The sequence below is a fragment of the Mustelus asterias genome, chromosome 22 (genome assembly GCF_964213995.1).
Source record: "Mustelus asterias chromosome 22, sMusAst1.hap1.1, whole genome shotgun sequence".
Classification (NCBI taxonomy): domain Eukaryota; kingdom Metazoa; phylum Chordata; class Chondrichthyes; order Carcharhiniformes; family Triakidae; genus Mustelus; species Mustelus asterias.
Genome location: NC_135822.1, coordinates 11,520,791 through 11,541,763, shown reverse-complemented (window position 1 = coordinate 11,541,763; position 20,973 = coordinate 11,520,791). Strand labels below are relative to the sequence as shown.

General features: G+C 45.0%; 1 protein-coding gene across 8 annotated transcripts in view; it reads left to right on the top strand.

The window, feature by feature from the left end:
* The window catches only part of espn (espin), a 281,984-nt gene that overhangs the window by 210,445 nt on the left and 50,566 nt on the right, over positions 1 to 20,973 (top strand). For all 8 annotated transcript variants that reach the window (XM_078238747.1, XM_078238745.1, XM_078238746.1 and 5 more), the window contains one exon: positions 4,519 to 4,714. In XM_078238747.1, the coding sequence (XP_078094873.1) occupies positions 4,519 to 4,714 (196 nt within the window). The remainder of the gene's footprint in view (positions 1 to 4,518; positions 4,715 to 20,973) is intronic.

Here is a 20,973-nt window from a genome sequence, read left to right as displayed (position 1 = left end):
TCATAGCCTCAAAATTCTCAGCAGGGTTTTGTTTAAAACAAAGGTCTGAACCTCAGGAGAGAGCCAGTACTTCACTGAGCACAGGATCTCTCTGTATATCTCATTATGGTGGCACGGCGGTTAGAACTGCTGCTTCACAGCGCCAGGGACCCGGGTTCGATTCCCGGCTTGGGTCACTGTCTGTGTGGAGTTTGCACATTCTCCCCATGTCTGCGTGGGTTTCCTCCGGGTGCTCCAGTTTCCTCCCACAGTCCGAAAGACGTGTTGGTTAGGTACATTGACCCGAACAGGCGCCGGATGTGGCGAGTCAGGGAATTTCACAGTAACTTCATTGCAGTGTTAATGTAAGCCTTACTTGTGACTAATAAATTAATAAATAAACGATATCTCTCTCTAGAACCTCATAACCTATCTCTGCATCGAATGGTGAGGATGGATTGCTACATTTTGCATGGGCAAGCTGGACTGACTCGTGCTTCCAGTTGGAAAGAATTAGAGGGATAGGGGCCAAATTTGGGCAATTGGGACTGGCTGGAAGAGCACCATGGCCGGCATGGACCGGTTGGGCCGAAGGGCCTGTTTCCATGCTGTATTGCTCTATGACTCTATGAATGGTGGAGCAGGCAAGAGGGGCCAAATGGCCTACTCCTGCTCCTATATTTCTTTGACCCAGTGCTACAAAGAAAGGATTCTGTGTTCAGGTACGCTCCACATTTCTGAACAGGCCCAGTTTGGAAGACTTGACCAGAAATGTGGAACTTTGGAATTGGATAAGGAATTAAGAGTGGGGTAGCAATCCGATGGTGACTGTCATTCCACGGAAGATGCTGCCTTTTGTTTCCGACAGAATAACTGGCAATCTGGGATTCAGTTAGATTTCACTGTAAACATTTCAACATTGAAGTCACATGATTCAACCTTGACAAGGTGAATTGCTTTGGCAAGTAGGGTTGTCAGTTTCTTCAGTGCTAACCACTGTTCCGCCACTGAAAAAAGATGTAAAGAGAATCAGATTGCAACTAAAGTGCTCATCTGGGCCCATTTTAACTGTCGCTTTGCTTTCCCGAGTTCTTTTGCAAGAATTTCAATTGACGCAACAACTTTCACACCGTAAGGACATTCAAGGCCAGTGAAAGACTTTCAGAGCATGCGCGCCCACGATATTAGGAAATAGGTGCACAGCAAGATCCCAGAGACTCCCATGAGATAAGTGACCGGATAATCTGTTGTAATCCTGGAAGTTTCATCACATGACTTTCCCTCACACTCCAGCCATTCATTGGCCATGGCTGAAATTCTCTGGCCATTCACCGCCCGCCGCCGCTGCCCGCGAGGATGGAGAATTTGACGTTCAACGACCAGAGAATGCTGCTGGCATGAACGGCTGGTGAATTCCGCCCAACACGTTCACCCTCACGATGCACTGCCTTCCCAGGCTGATTGGAAACCAAAATGACTCATCGTCCAGTTGACTGATGCCTGACTGCCTTCTCTTTTCTATTTTCAATATTTTTGGATCTGGTAATGAGAAATCTTCAAAGAAAGTGCCCCAAAAAGCAATCTTTTTTAATGTCCTGGGTGATTTCAGAAACATAGAAAATAGGTTCAGGAGTCGGCCATTCTGCCCTTCGAGCCTGCACCACCATTCCCTATGATCATGGTTGATCATGCGCTTTCAGCATCCCATTCCCACTTTCTCTCCATACTCCTTGATCCCTTTAGCCACAAGGGCCATGTCCAGCTGCTTTTTGAACATATCCAACGAACTGGCCCCAACAGCTTTCTGTGGTAGAGAATTCCACAGGTTCACAACTCTCTGAGCGAAGAAGTTCTTCCTCATCTCAGTCCTGAATGGCTTCCCCCTTATTCTCAGACTGTGACCCCTAGTTCTGCACTTCACCAACATCAGGAACACTCTTGCCTGTCTAGCCTGTCTAGTCCCATCAGGATTTTATATGTTTCTATGAGATCCCCTCTCATTCTTCTAAATTCCAGAGAATACAAGCCCAGTCGATCCAGTCTCTCTTCATACGTCAGTCCTGCCATTCCAGGAATCAGTCTGGTGAACCTTTGCTGGATTTCCTCAATAGCAAGAATGCCCTTCCTCAGACTAGGAGACCAAAACTGCACACAATACTCAAGGTGTGGCCTCACCAAGGCTCTGTATAACTGCAGCATGACATTCCTACTCCGATACTCAAATCCTCTTGCTATGAGGGCCATCATACCATTAGATTTCCTCACCGCCTGCTGTACCTGGATGCCAACCTTCAGTGACTGTTCCACCATGACATCCAGGTCACGTTGCACTTCCTCTTTTCCGAAACGACCACCATTCAGATAATCTTTCTCCAGTATTGCATACAGCGGTGTCATAGAGATTGATTCTCAATCCTGGAGACTCCAGGCCAATCCTGGAGAGTTGGCAACCCTACCTGCAACTTGGTTGCTTTTCAGATCCGATGGTAACCTGAAGCCCCATGCGCCCACTCAGGTGAATGTGTAAAATCTCCTGGCACTACATAGCAGGAGGAGACCTTGCCTGCCCCAAACCTGTGGCTCAATCGCCATCAATAAAAACAGATTATCCTGTCAGTTATCTCATAGGTGCCCCTGGGATCTTGCTGTCCACATATTTCCCGACATTGGAAGTGTCTACATTCTGAAAGTCTTTCATTGGCCTTGAACATTCTTATGGCATGAATGTTGTTGCGTAAATTGAAGTTCTTGCAAAAGAACTCAGGAAAGCAAAGCTACAGTTAAAATGGGCCCAGATGAGCACTTTATTTGTAATCTGATTCTTTTTACATTTTGTTTTCAGTGGTGGTACAGTGGTTAGCACTGGTGCCTCACAGCGCCAGGGGCCTGGCTTCGATTCCCGGCTTGGGTCACTGCCTGGAGGAGTCTGCACGTTCTCCCCGTGTCTGCGTGGGTTTCCTCCGGGTGCTCCAGTTTCCTCCCACAATCCAAAGACATGCTGGTTAGGGTGCATTGGCCGTGTTAAATTCTCTCTCAGTGTACCCGAACAGGCGCCGGAGTGTGGCAACTAGGGGTTTTTCACAATAACTTCATTGCAGTGTTAATGTAAGCCTACTTGTGACACTAATAAATAAATTTTAAACTTGAACAGTATCACCTCTTTGTCCTTGCCGTATCACCAGGGATTTCTCAGTAAACCTGTACAGCTCTCCAATGTTGGAAAAACATCATAGGACGATTTTCCAGTGGCTTTCCCTGTTTGTGAGGTGAAATGATTGGAGGGGTTGCAAAGTTCTCATTCTGTGCAGGAAGAGTTTAAGAAAAAAAGAGAGAATTTGCTAGTCTTATTTGTAGTATAAGGACATGATACATAAAGGGTTGATGTGGGACTGAGTGCAGTATCGCTCACACAGTGATGTAAGAGAACACACGAACCATGCCTAGGGGTCAGTATAGTATTGGATAGAGCCATGTGTAGAAGCAAACTTGGAGACAGCTCATAGCTTGGACCTTTACTGTACCTATATATGTAGTTTCTAGTAATTAATAAGTACTTACTGTTGAACCAGCTATGAGTACGAATAGCTTAAAAAAAACTATCAAACTAGCTCCAACATCTTGCAACATTATTCAGATGAATATTGGTATATGCTTAAAATACAAGATATATTTTGATGGAAATGTGGGAATTAAAATGATTGGAATACAATCAATTGATTGCCATTTGCAGTGAGACAGAATACTCCTTTTATCAGGTGCTTATTGCTATTTCTGACTTTTACCTTTTTAAATATCTATTATTAGTTCCACTGACATGGATTGCACGCTTTCCCATCCCTAGTTGGCCTTGGTTAGTGGTTGGTCATCTTTTTTGAACCACAGCAGTGGTCAGTGGTAATATACTGGGCTACAATTATTTATTTACAGATCATTTCAAAAAACCAATTTCTTCCACCTTGTGCATTTGACCTCTTATTAGTCTCAACATTAAGGGGAGGCCTAGTGGTATTATCGCTGGATCATTAATCCAGAAACTCAGCCAACGTTCTGGGGACCTGGGTTTGAATCCCACCACGGCAGATGGTGGAATTTGAATTCAATAATTAAAGAAAACCTGGAATTAAGAATCTACTGGTGACCATGAAACCATTGTCGGTAAAAGCCCCATCTGGTTCACTAACCTCCTTTAGGGAAGAAAATCTGCTGTCCTTACCCGGTCTGCCCGTCATGTGACTCCAGAGCCACAGCAATGTGGTTGACTCTCAACTGCCCTCTGAAATGGCCCAGCAAGCCACTCAGGGCGACTAGGGATGGGCAATAAATGCTGGCCAGCCAGCTACACCATGCCTCACAAATCAATAAAAAAAACCTGTCCAGTAAAATCGTTGCTATGCGATGGGAGTTTTTGTAGATGCATCAAACCCAAGCATTTGGAATCCTCAACCACAGTAGAAATAGTAGAAAATGAAGAATTGTGTTAAGTACGGTAATTCTGACCTGCAGCATTTTTAATCTCCGCTTGTTAATTATTTTCACCAGGGTTCTCTTGCACCTCAGGAGGTGCAGAGGAATGGAAGCGTTCCGGAAAACCAAACAACCAATGAAATCCCTGCTCCCCCACCCCCTCCCCCACTCCCTGAAAGTGGGTTAGTCCCTCCTCCCCCACCACCTCCATTGCCAACAGAGATTCCACAGCCCAGCAACCAACAGCACAGGCCATCGTCATCTGGAGGAAGTAAGTATTCACTCAGGCTTTGGTTTGCGGAAGTCTTTTCATTTACCAATTTGGATAGATTGTGTGAAAGAGTTTGGGTTCCTTTCACAAGTCAAGACGAGTTGAGGGGGTCGGTGGCGGACGGAGAAGGGTGTGGTGGTGCAATTGGATAGAGATCTTTAAAAGGGGTCGATAGAGTGGACATAATGAAGATGTTTCCACTTGCACAGGAGTCCCAATGAGGAATTATAAAAACAAGATCTCGGGAGACACTTGTTTACTGTGAGTGCTCAGGATGTGAAACCTGCTACCAGTTGGAGTCGATGGGATGAGTAGAATGGGTGCCTTCAAGGAGAAGTTGGAGAAGTCCATGAGGGAGAAAGGAATTAACGGAAATGCAGATTGTATAAGATGAAGGAGACTTGTGTGTACAAGTGGCACAGTGGTTAGCACTGCTGCCTCACAGCGCCAGGGACCCGGGTTCAATTCCGGCCTCGGTGACTGTGCAGAGTCTGCACGTTCTTCCCCGTGTCTGTGTGGGTTTCCTCTGGGTGCTCTGGTTTCCTCCCACAGTCTGAAGATGTATGGGTTAGGTTGATTGGCCATGCTAAATTGCCCCTTAGCATGCGTCCCTCAGCACGTAGTCCTGGGCTTTGGAATGTGCCAGTCTGCAACACATATCCATGGACAACTCCTTGCACTGGGGGACTAGCAGGGTAAATATGTTGGGTTGCGGGGATAGGACCTGGGTGGGGTTGTTGTCGGTGCAGACTCAATGGGCCGAATGACCTCCTTCTGCACTGTAAGGATTCTATGATTCACCAGTTGGGCTGAATGGCCTGTTTCTGTGCAGAACATTCTGTGGAATTCAATGATTCAGGAAACATTTTGCCATTGTTTACTTTTCCCTTCTTAAAATCACCAAAACTGACACAGAGTTTAAACATTATATTGACTGGCTGAATTTTTAAAAATTATTTCCCAGAATGTGAAAGATACATTCAAGCCTGTAGCTATATTCCTGAAACTGTCCCTGTGTTAGTTAAAATCTGAGTTCAGGATTGAAATGGTTTGACATTGAACTAAATTCTGCTCTCTTGTTCAATTCTGATCATTTCACTTATTTTTTAATTCATTCGTGGGATGTGGGCATCGCTGGCTGGGCCAGCATTTGTTGCCATCCCTAATTGCCCTTCCGAAGTTGGTGGTGAACCAACTTGAACCGCTGCAGTCCATGTGGTGGAGGTACACCCACAGTGCTGTTAGGGAGGGAGTTCCAGGATTTGGACCCAGTGACAGTGAAGGAATGGTGATATATTTTCAAGTCAGGATGGTAAGTAGCTTGGAGGGGAACTTCCAGGTGGTGGTGCTCCCAGGTATCTGCTGCCCTTGTCCTTCTATACGGTAGTGTTCTTCAGTTTGGGAGACTCTGTCCAAGGAGCCATGGTGAGTTGAGGCAGTGCATCTTGTAAATAGTACACACTGCTGCAACTGAGCGTCGGTGATGGAGGGAGTGAATGTTTGTGATTAATTGCCAATCAACTGGGCTACTCTGTTCTGGATGATGTCGAGCTTCTTGAGTGTTGTTGGAGCTGCACTCAAGCAGGTAAGTATTCCATCACACTCCTGACATGTCCCTTGTAGATCGCAGACAGGTTTTGGGAAGTCAGGAAGTGAGTAAATCGCTGCAAGATTCACAGCCTCTGACCTGTTCTTGTTGCCACTGTATTTATATGGCTGGTCCAGTTCAGTTTTTGGTCAATGGTAACCCCCTGGATGTTAATAGTGGAGGATCCAGTGATGGTAATGCTACTGAATGTCAGGGGGTGATGGTTAGATTCTGTCTCGCTGGAGAACAATATAGTAACATTGATTAATAACAGATGCACTAGCATTTACCATAATGCAGGGGGTAACTTTGAGAATCAAAGTTCCTATTATAAAGTCTTGCTTTTCTTTTGCAAAAATATACTTTATTTATAAAATATCTGAAAGAACCTTACAGACATTCCAAAATGGCCATCACACAAAATGCAATAATATTCAGGTTCTCTACATAGATCATGTTACACTCTGAGGTGCTTCCATACAGTCAAAGAAACATTACAGACATTTCAAAATGGTCATTACAGATGGTGCAAAGGTGTTTCAGTTCTCTATGTCGAACAAGTTGCATTCTGAGGTGCTTCCACACAATTGTGTTACACGTAATATTCACTGTGTACGTTCAATGTGAGTCATTCAGCCCGAGGGGGTTCTGCTCCCCTCGGTTCACTGTGGCTGAAAGGTCTTAGACAGCAATGTTCCCCCCATTGTGCCTCTGCGGCGGCTGTCCCAAGCTTTAGTGCGTCCCTCAGCACGTAGTCCTGGGCTTTGGAATGTGCCAGTCTGCAACACATATCCATGGACAACTCCTTGCACTGGAAGACTGACAAGTTTTGGGCGGACCAAAGAGCATCTTATGAAATCCTGCTCATGTTGTGTGGGGTAGTGGAGTTAATGTTACAACATTGCAGCCCACATTTTACCGGCCCACATTTTACAATCACTGCAGGCGGCCAGTGGAGCTGTGCATCGTGGATACAGTGCAGAAAATTACATCCGTGCAAAAGTGACCATGTGGATCTGGTGGGGTCAGTATTAGGTGACTGTGAAACATGTTGAGAATAGTATTGTCACGCCGCATGCAACAAGTAAACAAGAAACTCATCTTGACCTTTTAATTTGCTAATGAGTCACCATCATCCATTGATATATCCCTGTATTAGGAAAATAAATATTTCCCTTTGCGTATCGAATATCTTAATAGAATGGCGTGCTATTAGCATATCGTATGTGGACATAAGGTCTTATCTGACATCTCCTAACAATGGCTGATTAGCAAATTCACAAAAGCTGATTTACAGGAGAGTCTGACATCAATGCTTCATCCATTTATTCTCCTCCCACTAGTAAACCAAAGGTTTCTCTGTTCAGACAAAAATGAAAAATGAATCCAGGTTCACTGAGGTAAGTATCATCAAACACACCCGAGAAACAGACTGAGGAGACAGATTGTCAAAGTGAAAACAGAACACTGAAAATAAATGTCTTTCCAAAGTTTCTCAGTGTGATCTCCATGGTTCCCGGATGGATTCATATTGTGATTTCACTATTATGGTTTCATGTTGAGAAAAGTCTAGTTATCTTTAAATCAAGTGTAAAATGGGCGGCGCGGTGTCACAGTGCTTAGCACTGCTGCCTCACAGCACCAGGAACCCGGGTTCAATTCACAGCTTGCGTCACTGTCTATGCGGAGTCTGCACGTTCTCCCCGTGTCTGCGTGGGTTTCCTCCCCACAGTCCAAAAGACGTGCCGGTTAGGGTGCATTGGCCATGCTAATTTCTCCCTCAGTGTACCCGAACAGGCGCCGGAGTGTGGCGACGAGGGGATTTTCACAGGAACTTCATTGCAGTAAAAAGCAAAAGAGAAAATGCTGGAAAACCTCAGCAGGTCTGGCAGCATCTGTAAGGAGAGAAAAGAGGTGACGTTTCGAGTTCAGTGACCCTTTGTCAAAGCTAGAGTCAAAGCTTTGACAAAGGGTCATCCGGACTCGAAACGTCACCTCTTTTCTCTCCTTACAGATGCTGCCAGACCTGCTGAGATTTTCCAGCATTTTCTCTTTTAACTTCATTGCAGTGTTAATGTAAGCCTACTTGTGACACTAATAAATAAACTAAACTAAAAAATGTGAATGATTGTTGAGCGGATTAATCGATTTGTGCGTCCGACGAGTCAATTTTGTGTCGGCCTGTGAAGACATATTTGATTGTTCTTATTTTCTGACCGTTTTGTTAACAAATGTTACATTAATGTGATGCCACTTTCTCAACTTTATCACAGTGGATATTACATGGCAGGTTAAAATCCTTATGGTGTGGTGGGAGCTATCTCAATAGTGGCACTCTGCTGACAGAGTGTGCGGCGAGCTCTTTGGAAAAATACCCTCTATTCTGTGTTTTCTCATCTCTGGTAATGTGACATGAGTATAAAATGCCAGACATTGTTGTAATAGTGTGTAGCCATACGCAAGTAAAGTGTATCAGAAATGCCATCCTATCTATCACAGGAGGGTGGTGTCATTAATAGCCCCCTTCATGCTTACAGTCTGCCCTGGTGGTATGCCACTCTGGAATGCCCATCTTTCCTTGCCTGGGACAGTGGAATGTGCTTTGCCATGTGTTCTTATATCCATTTCTACTGATTGACACCGATATGGATTACTGTTTCCCGGCCCCTGTGTGTATGCACTGCTTGTGTTGAGGTGTCACATCTGCAGCAGATGTGAAGTAGAGGGTTAATTTTCCTCTCATGGATAAAATACGTGATTGTGTTATCATTTTGTTCATCTAATTGTTAAAATCTCACCTGGTTAACAACTTGGTCCATTTTGTGCCAATCCCAAAGTCTTCTGACGCATTACAAGCTAATCAAGGTGTCTTTCAACTGCCTGTATTTTTTTTGTGATGCTGTTGGCAAATGCCAGTTAATTATTAATACTAATGAATAGAACCAAGGAGATTCCTTTACCCACAGTAAGTCTAAGGTTTTTTAAAAAATATTTTTTCTTTGGGACTGTGGAACTATTTTCTTTCCTATGCGGATCCCAGGGCACTAAAATAGGCCCCCACTAATGTCACACTAATCTGGCTGCTAGGAGGTTGGGGCTGGAATGGGGCCCTCTACTTAAAGTTTAAAGTTTATTTATTAGCATCACAAGTAGGCTGACATTAACACGGCAATGAAGTTACTGTGACAATCCCCTAGTCCCCTGTTCGGGTATAATTAGGGAGAATTTAGCATGGCCAATGCATCTAACCAGCACGTCTTTCGGACTGTGGGAGGAAACCAGAGCACTCGGAGGAAACCCACGCAGACACGGGGAGAACGTGCAAACTCCACACAGACAGTGACCCAAGCTGGGAATCGAACCCAGGTCCTTGGCGCTGTGAGGCAGCAGTGCTAATCACTGTGCCATTGTTCATGCAATCAAAATAAGTTGATTGTTCGAGGCGGCCTTTTTAAATAGGCTCCTGAAGACAAATTTGAATAACCGACCTTTTTATAGCTATTAATGATTTCTTGCAATGCCACTGACTCCTAATGTGTTGTACATAGTACATGTTGCTAAACTGTAGTGAGGTGCCAGACTCAAAACACAAGAGGTGCACCCTGAAACCTGGATCCCGAATGCTCTTTAGCAACATGTTTTAGAACATACCACTAATACTTTTTCAAAAATAACGTTTGAACGAATTTGAACAAAGAACAAAGAAAATTACAGCACAGGAACAGGCCTTTCAATCCTCCAAGCCTGCACCGACCATGCTGCCCGAATGAACTAAAACCCCCTACCCTTCCGGGGACCATATCCCTCTATCCCATCCTATTCCTGTATTTGTCAAGATGCCCCTTAAAAGTCACTACCGTATCTGCTTCCACTACCTCCCCCGGCAATGAGTTCCAGGCACCCACAACTCTCAGTGTAAAATATCTGCCTCGTACATCTCCTTTAAACCTTGCCCCTCGCACCTTAAACCTGCGCCCTCTAGTAATTGACTCTTCCACCCTGGGAAAAAGCTTCTGACTATCTGACTAAGTGACTAACTGACTGACTAAGTGAGTTTCAGACACTTCAAATACTTAAACAGTATTTTATCTAATCTTGAAACCACACTGGGATTGAGAATTATACTTACATTTATTCACCTATGTAACAATAGTAAACAGACTTCTGTGTATTTGATTGTAGATTCGCTGCTTTGGAACATTTCCGAGAGATGTGATAAGGTTCTACGTAAATACCATTTATTTCCTTTCTTTAATTTCTTCCTTTATTTCTGAAAGAATATCTTTTATTTGAAAAGAATGCTATCTACAAAACCAAAACGCTTTCAAAAAATCAAGGCAACTTTTCTTTTATTTGTTCATGGGATGTGGGCGTTGCTGGCTAGGTCAGCATTTATTGCCCATCCCTAATTGCCCTTCAACTGAGTGGCCATTTAAGAGTTAATCACATTGCTGTGGATTTGGAGTCACATGTTGGCCAGACCAGGTAAGGAAGGCAGATTTCCTTTCCCTAGAGGGACATTAGTGAACCAGATGGGTTTTTGCAACAATTGACAATGGGTTCATGGTCATCATTTGACTTTGAATTCTAGATTTTTATTGAGTTCAAATGTCACCTTCTGCCGTGGCGGGATTCGAACCCGGGTCCCCAGAGCATTGGCCTGGATTTCTGGATTACTAGTCCAGTGACTATGTCACCATGCCACTGCATCCCCAGTTTGTCTCATCCTGAAGGGTATTTTTTAAATCTCAGTCCTGCCCTTACATGATATCCATAAACACACAAAAGTGACAATCCTGAGTTTTTTTCTCGATTTTTAGTCCAGGGTTGTTGAATCTAACTGCACTGTGACTGCTTTTCTGAGGAAGGATGCCCTTGCTATACAGGGAATACAGCAAAGGTTTACCAGGCTGATTTCTGGGATGGCATGTCTTTCATATGAGGAGAGACTAAATTGGTTAGGATTATATTCACTGGAGTTTAGAAGAGTGAGAGGGGATCTCACAGAAACTTACGAAATTCTAACAGGGTTAGACAGGGTAGATTCAGAAAGAATGTTCCCAATGGTGGGGGAGTCCAGAACTAGGGGTCACAGTTTGAGGATTAGGGGTAAACCTTTTAGAACTGAGGTGAGGAGAAATTTCTTCACCCAGCGGGTGGTGAATGTGTGAAATTCACTACCACAGAGTGTAGTTGAGGCCAAAATACAAAGAACAAAGAAAATTACAGCACAGGAACAGGCCCTTTGGCCCTTCAAGCCTGCACCGACCGTGCTGCCCGAATGAACTAAAACCCCCTACTCTTCCGGGAACCATACCCCTCTATTCCCACCCTATTCATGTGTTTGTCCAGACGCTCCTTAAAAGTCACTTTCGTATCTGCTTTCACTACGTTCCCCCCCGAAAACGTTGTGTGATTTCAAGACAGAATTAGATATAGCCCTCGGGCCTAAAGGGATCAAGGGATATGGGGAGAAGGGGGGTGGGATCAGGATATTGAATTTGATGATCAGCCATGATCAAAAAGGATGATGGAGCAGGCTTGAAGGGCCAAATGGCCTACCCCTGCTTCTAATTCCTGTTTCTAATCCAGCAGTAAGTGAATGTAAAAGACTGAGAGGCCCTATTCAAGGTAGGGAAGGGAAGCTCTCCCTAGTTTCCTGGGGGATGGTGGGGAGGGGCTGACATATTTCCTTTAAAGACCAATTTTCCAGCAGGATTCTCCAGTCTTGATGTAGTGAAGAGAGATTAGGCTGAGTGCCAAATTCTCTGTCCTCGCAAGAAGGGCCGGAAAATTCAGGCCGAAATCTTATCACTGCTGTGGGATCTCCCTGTGCACAAAATGGCCGCCACATTTTCCGCAACAGCTGCTTCACTTCGAAATCTTCTAACGTGCTGCGGAGCATCATGAGGCTACAGAAGAGGCTTCTTAAGTTCATGTTCCCTCTTCAAAACTTAATAGGCCGAGGCTGCATTGATAGCTTTGTGATAGACCCAGATACAGTTTCCGTGCCCGTCAATTGAGGATTTGCTCCAGGAACTCATAGAATTTAATAGAACCAACAATTTGAGTTTAGATGACCCGAGATGAAGGGTCATCTAGGCTCGAAACGTTGCGTTTATTCTCTCCCCACAGATGCTGTCAGACCTGCTGAGATTTTCCAGCGTTTTCTGTTTTTGTTTCAGATTCCAGCATCCGCAGTAATTTGCTTTTATCACGTTATTTAATGTATAATTCACAATGATTTAGCCACTGGTACAATCCAATTCTGTCAGAAATAAAGAGCTGCAGTTGCAGGAATAAACCAGGAACAAAAATAATGCAAAGCTGGACACCTGCAACTTAAATCGGGAATACAGGGCAGGTGTCGCTGTGTGTGAAAGACAAAGATGGGTTAATAATGCAGGTGTCTTTTTGTGAAAAGGTTACACATGAAACATTCAGCTGCATTTTCTGTTTTGACAGCGATAAGCACAGTTCATTTAAACTTGACAACAAAAATCTTTCAGAACTCATCCTCCGGTTGTTTGCAAGGCCAGTATTTATTGCCCATCCTTAATTGCCCTGAGAAGGTGGTGGTGGGCCAACCTTCAATTTGGAGACAGCTGGGTGGCTTGGAGGCCAATTCAGCGGGCACCTATGTGGTATCTGGAATCATATTTAGGCCTCAGCATTTCAGGTGGGGCTTTAGACGGCTGAGCAATCATCCATTGAAAATTGTTGATAAGATGCCCGGGCTTGGAATCGTGTATCAGCCAGACCTGACACGAGGGCCACAGGCTTCGTTCCTCTCATGAGTGAACCAGTCGAACCTTTCCATGTGTGGACTTCCTGCAGGGGCAGGATGGCCAGGGCGGGCCACCCCCTGCCTTGTCAGCTCGTGATTCTCTGGCCGTCGAGAAGGAGGCGCAGGGAGAAAGCACGAGTTGGTGAGAGGGGAACTGGAAATGCCGCAGTCACCGAGACACATCCCGAGGAATTCTCTGCGGAAAGGCAGCCTGCGAACAGCCCATCGAATCAGTATCAGGTTAACTGAGTGGAATCATTGAGGGATGCATTTCCATGGCAACAGCCCCAGCAATTTGTCAGAACAGGTTAGGATGAGGTGCGTTTGCGAAGGAGCATAAAAGATTGTTTCCCAGGTTTTAATAGTTAGAAGTCAATAAACTTATTTAACTAACTGCAATCCCTTCTCTTCAGAACTTGCGTAACCTTTTTGATAATTGTGTGCCCCTGTTCAGTTGTGTTTTTGACTTTTCTAATAGCGTTTCTCTTTCTCCTCCTGCTGCCTCTTTCGCTTCTCTCTCTCTGCTGTGGAACTGTTCCATTCCTCCCGCCCTCTCTCTCTCTCTCTGCACTGACAAACAATGTTCCCCCGTGTCATCATTTGCTTGGATCACGGCATCTCGTACACCTTGCCATGTGATTTCCTATTGTGCAACATTCCTGTCAATGGTCGGTGCGCACGGGATCGACAATTCCCTTGCCATGCCTGCTTCTCCTTTGCTAATGTTTCCCTCCATCCAGGAGGCAAAGGGTTGAGGCTAATTAAGGGTAAGTAACTTGATCGGAGCTTTGCCTGCAAGCTAGTTAGTCCTTGGTCAGACGGTGAAAACCAGGTGAGATCACGCTGCCAGAACTGGAGGAAACGCTGACTTAAAGCAACCCGTTCAGCTCCCCTGTCGCACCAAAGGTGGGTGGGAATTAATTCAAACTTTCTGCCTTTTATCCTGAACTTATCAGGTTTTCACTGCTTTGTTCCAGCTGTCTTGCTAAGTAGCGACGGTGCGAGAGATCTTTTAGCTTGCCAAAGATTAGTTTTTAGCTTGATCTGTGTTCACGTATTTACGAAATGCTCTAACACCTTGTTACTGTTATAATGTGTTTACTCCAACTGCAGCAGAGTGGCTGTTTTTAAAATACTCTGGATATAAGTAATGTTTTCTTCACAAACTCATTTTGTATCAGTGCTTATTCTTGTTCCAAGTCCAAAATTCAAAGACTGATTTTGTAAAGATATAAAAAGAACAGAGGGTCTGATGTGTATTGAGGTAAGTATAATGTATAGCGACATTATAAATCAGTCATGAAGACTCCCTCTGTTGAGTATTCAATTTTTAAGGACAGATACTAGAATTTCAGTGGGAGTTTTAGGAAGACACTAACATCGACTGAAAATTGTTTCTGAGAGAGTTCAGGGGAAATTTATTTACGCAGTTGGAGCTTGGAATATTTAGTATCAAGGAGTGGCTCAGTGATAGGTCGTTGTTGGAGTGGCTCAGTAATAGACTATTGCATGTTGCAAAGAAGGAAATGGACAAATAATTGCAGCTCAGGGCAATGAGGAGGGTGCGGGGCAGCGGACTGTGTTTTGGAAGTGGCTAGCAAAGATAACAGAATGGGCCGAATGTCCTCACTCAGTATTGTAAGCTGCTATGGTTGATGATACTAAATTCTCAATGGAAGAATCTTCGACAATGCATTTGCAGAAATATCACTCCCTACAGTTACCAGAGGAATCCTTATTCCATTATTGAATAATAATGGAGGTGGGGTATGATGTATAAATGTTACACTGGTGTAAACTGTCCAGGATGGAAATTGGATGGGGCCACATCAACATGATGGACTGATGAATTTCCCAGGAAGTTAATGACTAGGCACTGATACTACAGGAAAGACATGGTTTCATTTGAAGCAAGTTTTTCTGTATTCCATATATCTCCTGTATGACACCGTGTGCAATCCAGTAGCTATTTAATCTCCCACCCACTCTGCTCAACTGAATATTGGAAGCAGCTACCCACTGATGTGACTTATTGGTTCAGCGCTGACCTAGGATAGATGTGCAAGTTGTGTGAGTGCATAGGTCAAATAAAGGACGGTACTCTGTTTTGGTCTTAATTTTCCCATCTTGACTGTCTTCCTTACAGAGTGCCAATAAGACTCAGTTTAGGCCTACATCCATGTTGAGTGAGGAAAACATATCAGATTTCTTCATCGGCAGGGACAGAGTGCCGAGGACGGTGTGCGAGAATAACTAAGTTTTCTGCAAACTCTTTAATTGGGATAAATATCTCACAAAGGAAAATAGTCTGTGACATTATTCCAATCCTGACACTTAACCTGTTGCTGCTAATTCCTAAAGTCCTCAGCCTTAAACTCTGGAATTTCCTCTTTAAACTTCTTCACCTTGCTACCATTCCTCTAAGTAAAAACTACTTGTTCAACCAAGCTTTTGTTCTAATACCTCCTTATGTGACTAGGTATCAAGTTTCGATTGATAACACACCTCTCGAGTGTCATTGATTTGATTTGATATATTATTGTCACATGTATTGGGATGCAGTGAAAAGTATTGTTTCTTGCGCGCTATACAGACAAAGCATACCGTTCATAGAGTGCATAGGGGAGAAGGAAAGGAGAGGGTGCAGGATATAGGGCGGGATATTCCAGTCGCACAGGCTGCAAGGTCAGAAAATCCTGCCCAAGGTCGACGAACCTTTGCATGTTTTCATTTAAAGCAAATTTCCCCGTACTCTCCATCAGAGAAGTGATTACGTTTTGAGAGTATTTCATTGGCTGTAAAGCGCTTTGGGAATGTCCTGTGAAAGATGCAATTTAATTACACGTCGTTTTTTTCTTCTTTGAACTGGTTCCCTGAAGAGAAGTTCTACAACCTCCTCATAGAATCACAGAATCCCTACAGAGCAGAGGGAGGCCATTCAGCCCATCGAGTCTGCACCGACCACAATTCCATCCAGGCCCTATTCTCATAACCCCACATATTTACCCTGCAAATCCCCCTGACACTAGGGGTCAATTTAGCATGTCCAATCAACCCTCACATCTTTGGACTGTGTGAGGAAACCGGAGTACCCGGAGGAAACCCAAGCAGACACGGGGAGAACGTACAAACTCCACACAGACAGTCACCCGAGACTGGAATTGAACCCGGGTCCTGTGAGGCAGCAGTGCTAACCACTGTGCCACCGTGCCCACCACTCCTGGTGAACTATTCCCTCTCCAACCCCATTTCCATCCCTCCCCTTCCTGACGGAACTGACTACTCGCCAGACATTCATTTACAATGGTCGCTTGATAGAGTTTCGTGGTACCATCCTCGTGAGGTGCGAAAGGAAAGGGGGGAAACTGGAGGGAGGGGCAGCAAAAAAAAAACCTTCTGCAGTATTTATTGAGCTGAGGCACGATTGCGAGCCAGCTGTAAGATTTGTCCTCCTCACCACCGAGTAAAGTCAGGCAAAGCTGCATTTCACAATTCACTCGATTAATATTTGATTTGGATTGATTGAGTGTTGTTTCTGTGGATTAGCCCTCTTGTTATCTGTGGGTTGGTGCAACTCAGAATTACCCTGGGTGGCTGGACATCTGTTGCAAAAGCTTCTGACATAATGTGTGTAGGTTGAAGCTGTTGTTTTCAATCTCTGGGCCAGTAAATAATAAATGAAATCCATTCTGTATGACTCCAGTAACTTCTTGCCAGATTAAGGCAGGCACCCGGCTGCTTTGAACGTCCTGTTTGGGAGTGTTTAAAGTATTATTTATTCATTTGTATACTAACAGCAGGTTGAAGCGCAAAGGCTGGAATCTACAATGGCCTCTTAGCTTTTTAGTGTATGCAGTGGCCTTATCATAGCGCAGATAGGGGTTTGGTATGGGTAAAATTGAACGAAAAAGGAGCATCTTTCACAACCTCGGAATATCCCAAACGGCTTTACGGCAAATGATGTATTTTCAACAATTTTGCACGCGCACAGCACACTCCCAAAAGTAGCGGTGAGCTAAATGACTTGATGATCTTTGCTTCAGTGACGGCTATTAGCCAAGATGAGGCGATGGCCTAGTGGTATTATCAGTAGATATTAATCCAGACATTCAGCTAATGTTCTGGGGACCCAGGTTCGAATCCCACCACAGCAGATGGTGGAATTTGAATTCAATAAAAAATATCTGGAATTAGGAATCGACTGATAACCATGAAACCATTGTCGATTGTCGGAAAACCCATCTGGTTCAATCATAGAATCCCAACAGTGCAGAAGAAGACAATTTGGCCCATTAAGTCAGCACTGGCCACAATCCCACCTAATCCCCGTAACCCCATGTATTTACCCTTGCTAATCCCCTGACACTAAGGAGCAATTTAGCATGGCCAATCCACCTAACCCGCACATCTTTGGACTGCGAGAATGTCCTTCAAGGAAGGAAATCTGCTGTCCTTACCTGGTCTGGCCGACATGTGACTCCAGAGCCACAGCAATGTGGTTGACTCTCAATTGCCCTCGGGCAACTAGGGATGGGCAATAAATGTTGGCCAGCCAGCGACGCCCATGTCCCACAAATGAATTAAGAAAATAGACACGGGACAATCTTTCCTGCTCCTTTTTGAACAGTCTTAGTAAAGCCGACTTGAGAGGGGCGATGAGGCCACTCAGTGGAATCCGAAAGAGAGAGGGCGGGATTTTCGGCCGCTTGTGCCGCAAGACCGGAGATTCCCACCCGAGGTCGATGGGCCTTTATATGCACAGAATTTTCTGTCCTGCCCGCTACGATTCCCATTTCGGGTAGGATGGGAAAATTCCACCTAGTGTCTCCAACAGTGGGGAACTGTCTCAGTACTGCCCTGAAGTGTCCGCCGAGATTTGGTGCTCAATTTTCGGAATGTGGGACTTGAATCCACAACCTGTCAAGTCTACTGAGCCAATTGGTTGGTACACTAGTGCCCGTTGCTCTGTGTGAGCACTGAGTTATACTGCCGGCAGTGCAATGCCATTTGATCAGGAAAAGAGCAGTTCTGTGTCTATTCACACATATGCACGAACTGTGCAATAATGTCTTCCTTTTACCTCCGAATGTCACTCCATTTCCCCTGATGCTGCTGGGGTACTGAGCAGTTCCACTGTAGCCTTTCTGGTGCCTCATCCATTACTAGGGGTGGCACAGTGATTAGCACTGCTGCCTCACAGCACCAGGGACCTGGGTTCAATTCCGGCCTTCGGTTACTGCCTGTGTGGAGTCTGCACGTTCTCCCCGTGTCTGCGTGGGTTTCCTCCGGGTGCTCCAGTTTCCTCCCACAGTCCAAAGATGTGCGGATTAGGTGGATTGGCCAAGGTAAAATGCCCCTTAGTGTCCCAAGATTTGCAGGTTAGACGGATTAGCCACGAGATAGGGCGGGGAAGAGCACCTGGGTAAGATAGCCTGTCAGAGAGTCAGTGCAGACTCAATGGGCTGAATGGCCTCTTCTGCACTGTAGGGATTCTATGATTCTACAATTAGACAATAAAAGACCAGAATTTGTCGAGTGCACCTTCCACTATCCCAGCAGGTTCCACAAAACAATGCCAACCAAGTCGTTAGCTAACCCTGTCAATCAACCTCTCATTTCATTAGTCTACAACTGACCCAGAAGTTAAAAACCCCAGTGGTGAAGAATCTTTGGAACCACAGTCCCACAGGCACTTTTTCCCTCCCAAGCATGCTGCACCTCAGATATGTCCATGCCCTAGTCCAGAGGTGTTGGTGAAATTGTAGCTCCCTTAGTCTGCTCTCTGTGATATCAGCTATCCTTGCAGAAATCAGGAACTGAACCTTCATTTTATGTTGCTCATCTCTTATAGTGGGACTTGAATCCACAGCCTTCTGCCCCAGTAAGAAGTCCCAGGTTAAAGTCCAACAGGTTTATTTGGTGTCACGAGCTTTCGGAGTACTGATCACCTGATGAAGGGGCAGCGCTCTGAAAGCTCGTGATACCAAATAAACCTGTTGGACTTGAACTTGGAGTTGTGAGACTTCTTACTGTGCCCACCCCAGTCTAATGCTGGCATCTCCACATCATTCTGTCCCAGAGGCAAGCGTGCCCAGTCCAGCTCACTCACAGAAATGTATTGCTTTGTTTGTGTGTGTGCAGGACAATACACAGAATAATACGTTTACTTTTTAAAAAAATTTCAATGGGATTTGGCCTTCACTGGCTGGACCAGCATTTGTTGCCATTCCCTAAATACCCTTGGGGAGGCATTTAAGAGTCAACCACATTGCTGTGGATCTGGAGTTACATGTAGGCTGGACCAGGTAAGGACCTGTTAGTTAGTGAACGAGATGAGTTTTTCCGACAATCGACAATGGTTTCATGGTCAACCGTAGACTTTAAGATTTTTATTGAATTCAAATTTCACCATCTGCCGAGGTGGGATCTGAACCCAGAGCATTACCTTGGGTCTCTGGATTACTAATCCAGCGACAATACCACTGTGTCATGCCTCTACCCCTAATGAGTTGATTTCTGAATGAGGAGGTGGGGGAAGAAGGATTAAACCCTAGCTTATTCTTCATAAAGAGCGGCAAGAAATTTTGAGGCCCTGATTCCAGATTGCTAAAACTCTAAACAGCGACAGGAAACTTACCTTGAAATTTCCCCACTGAAATACACTTTATACGTGCAGCTTTGTCAACATTAATGTACACGTCAGTTAACGTGGCAGCTTTGGGTTGCTGCAGTCTGGCAGCCACTCAATGACGCTTCCAATTAGTGCTGATTCTCAATGGATTGGATCATAAAACTGCACCTAATGACTTCTCCTTTTCCACTGAGGGTTGGCACATCAGTCATTGCGCAACAAGCCCAGCCCTGCCGACATCCACCTCAGATCCTGAAGTACTCAGGAAGGGGTTTGTCCAGAATATTGTCACCTGTTTGGACACAGATTTGACAGTTGAAAAATCAATCTGACGGCCAGGTATTTGATGATGTGCGTGATGCACCATCAATCGAGCAAAGACTAGTTTGTATGCAAGAACAAATAGGCTTTTATTAGCAAAAGACTTGGAGCACACCCATGTCGATGAACTGGTCCAGAGACTGAGGCAGGGGGTGGGGAGCAGTCACCTTTATACCTGGACGGGGGGGGGGGGGGGGGGGGAGGAGTCCCAGGCAGGGCCGGCAGGGACGTGTCCAGGCATGTCACACACACGGGCAATAAGCTAACAGTGGTTTACCACAGTGCGTTCATTTCCTTTTGCGCTCACTATGGCCTGTTAAAGTTTATTATTCGTGTCACAAGTAGGCTTACATCAACACTGCAGTGAAGTTACTGTGCAAATCCCCTCGTCGCCACACTCCGGCGCCTGTTCGGATACACTGAGGGAGAATTTAGCACGGCCAATGCGCCTTAACCAGCACGTCTTTCAGACTGTGGGAAGAAACCAGAGCACCTGGAGGAAACCCATGCAGACATAGGGAGAACGTACAAACTCTACACAGACAGTCACCCAAGGCCAGAATTGAACGCGGGTCCCTGGCGCTGTGTGGCAGCAGTGCTAACCACTGTTCCACCGTATGCGTACAAAGGTATAAGATGATTAGAACAAGTCTCTTGTGACCGGATTTTAAAAATCAATAAACAAGCTCTCAAGTTCCATTATGTTGTTCAGATGAAAAGACTTCCTGGTTCAAATCTAGCTTTCCCACAAAGAATAACCAATCGTGAGCTATTAATTGATTAACCTTACTTCCCATTGTCGGAAGGTTTTCTTCAGTCCCAATGCTCACAGATTTTGACTAAAGTGGACTGAAGGTTTGCAACAAGCCCATAACTGGGGTATGATGTTTAACATTCCTGGAATTAACATTTAGCAGCTCATTAAAAACCGA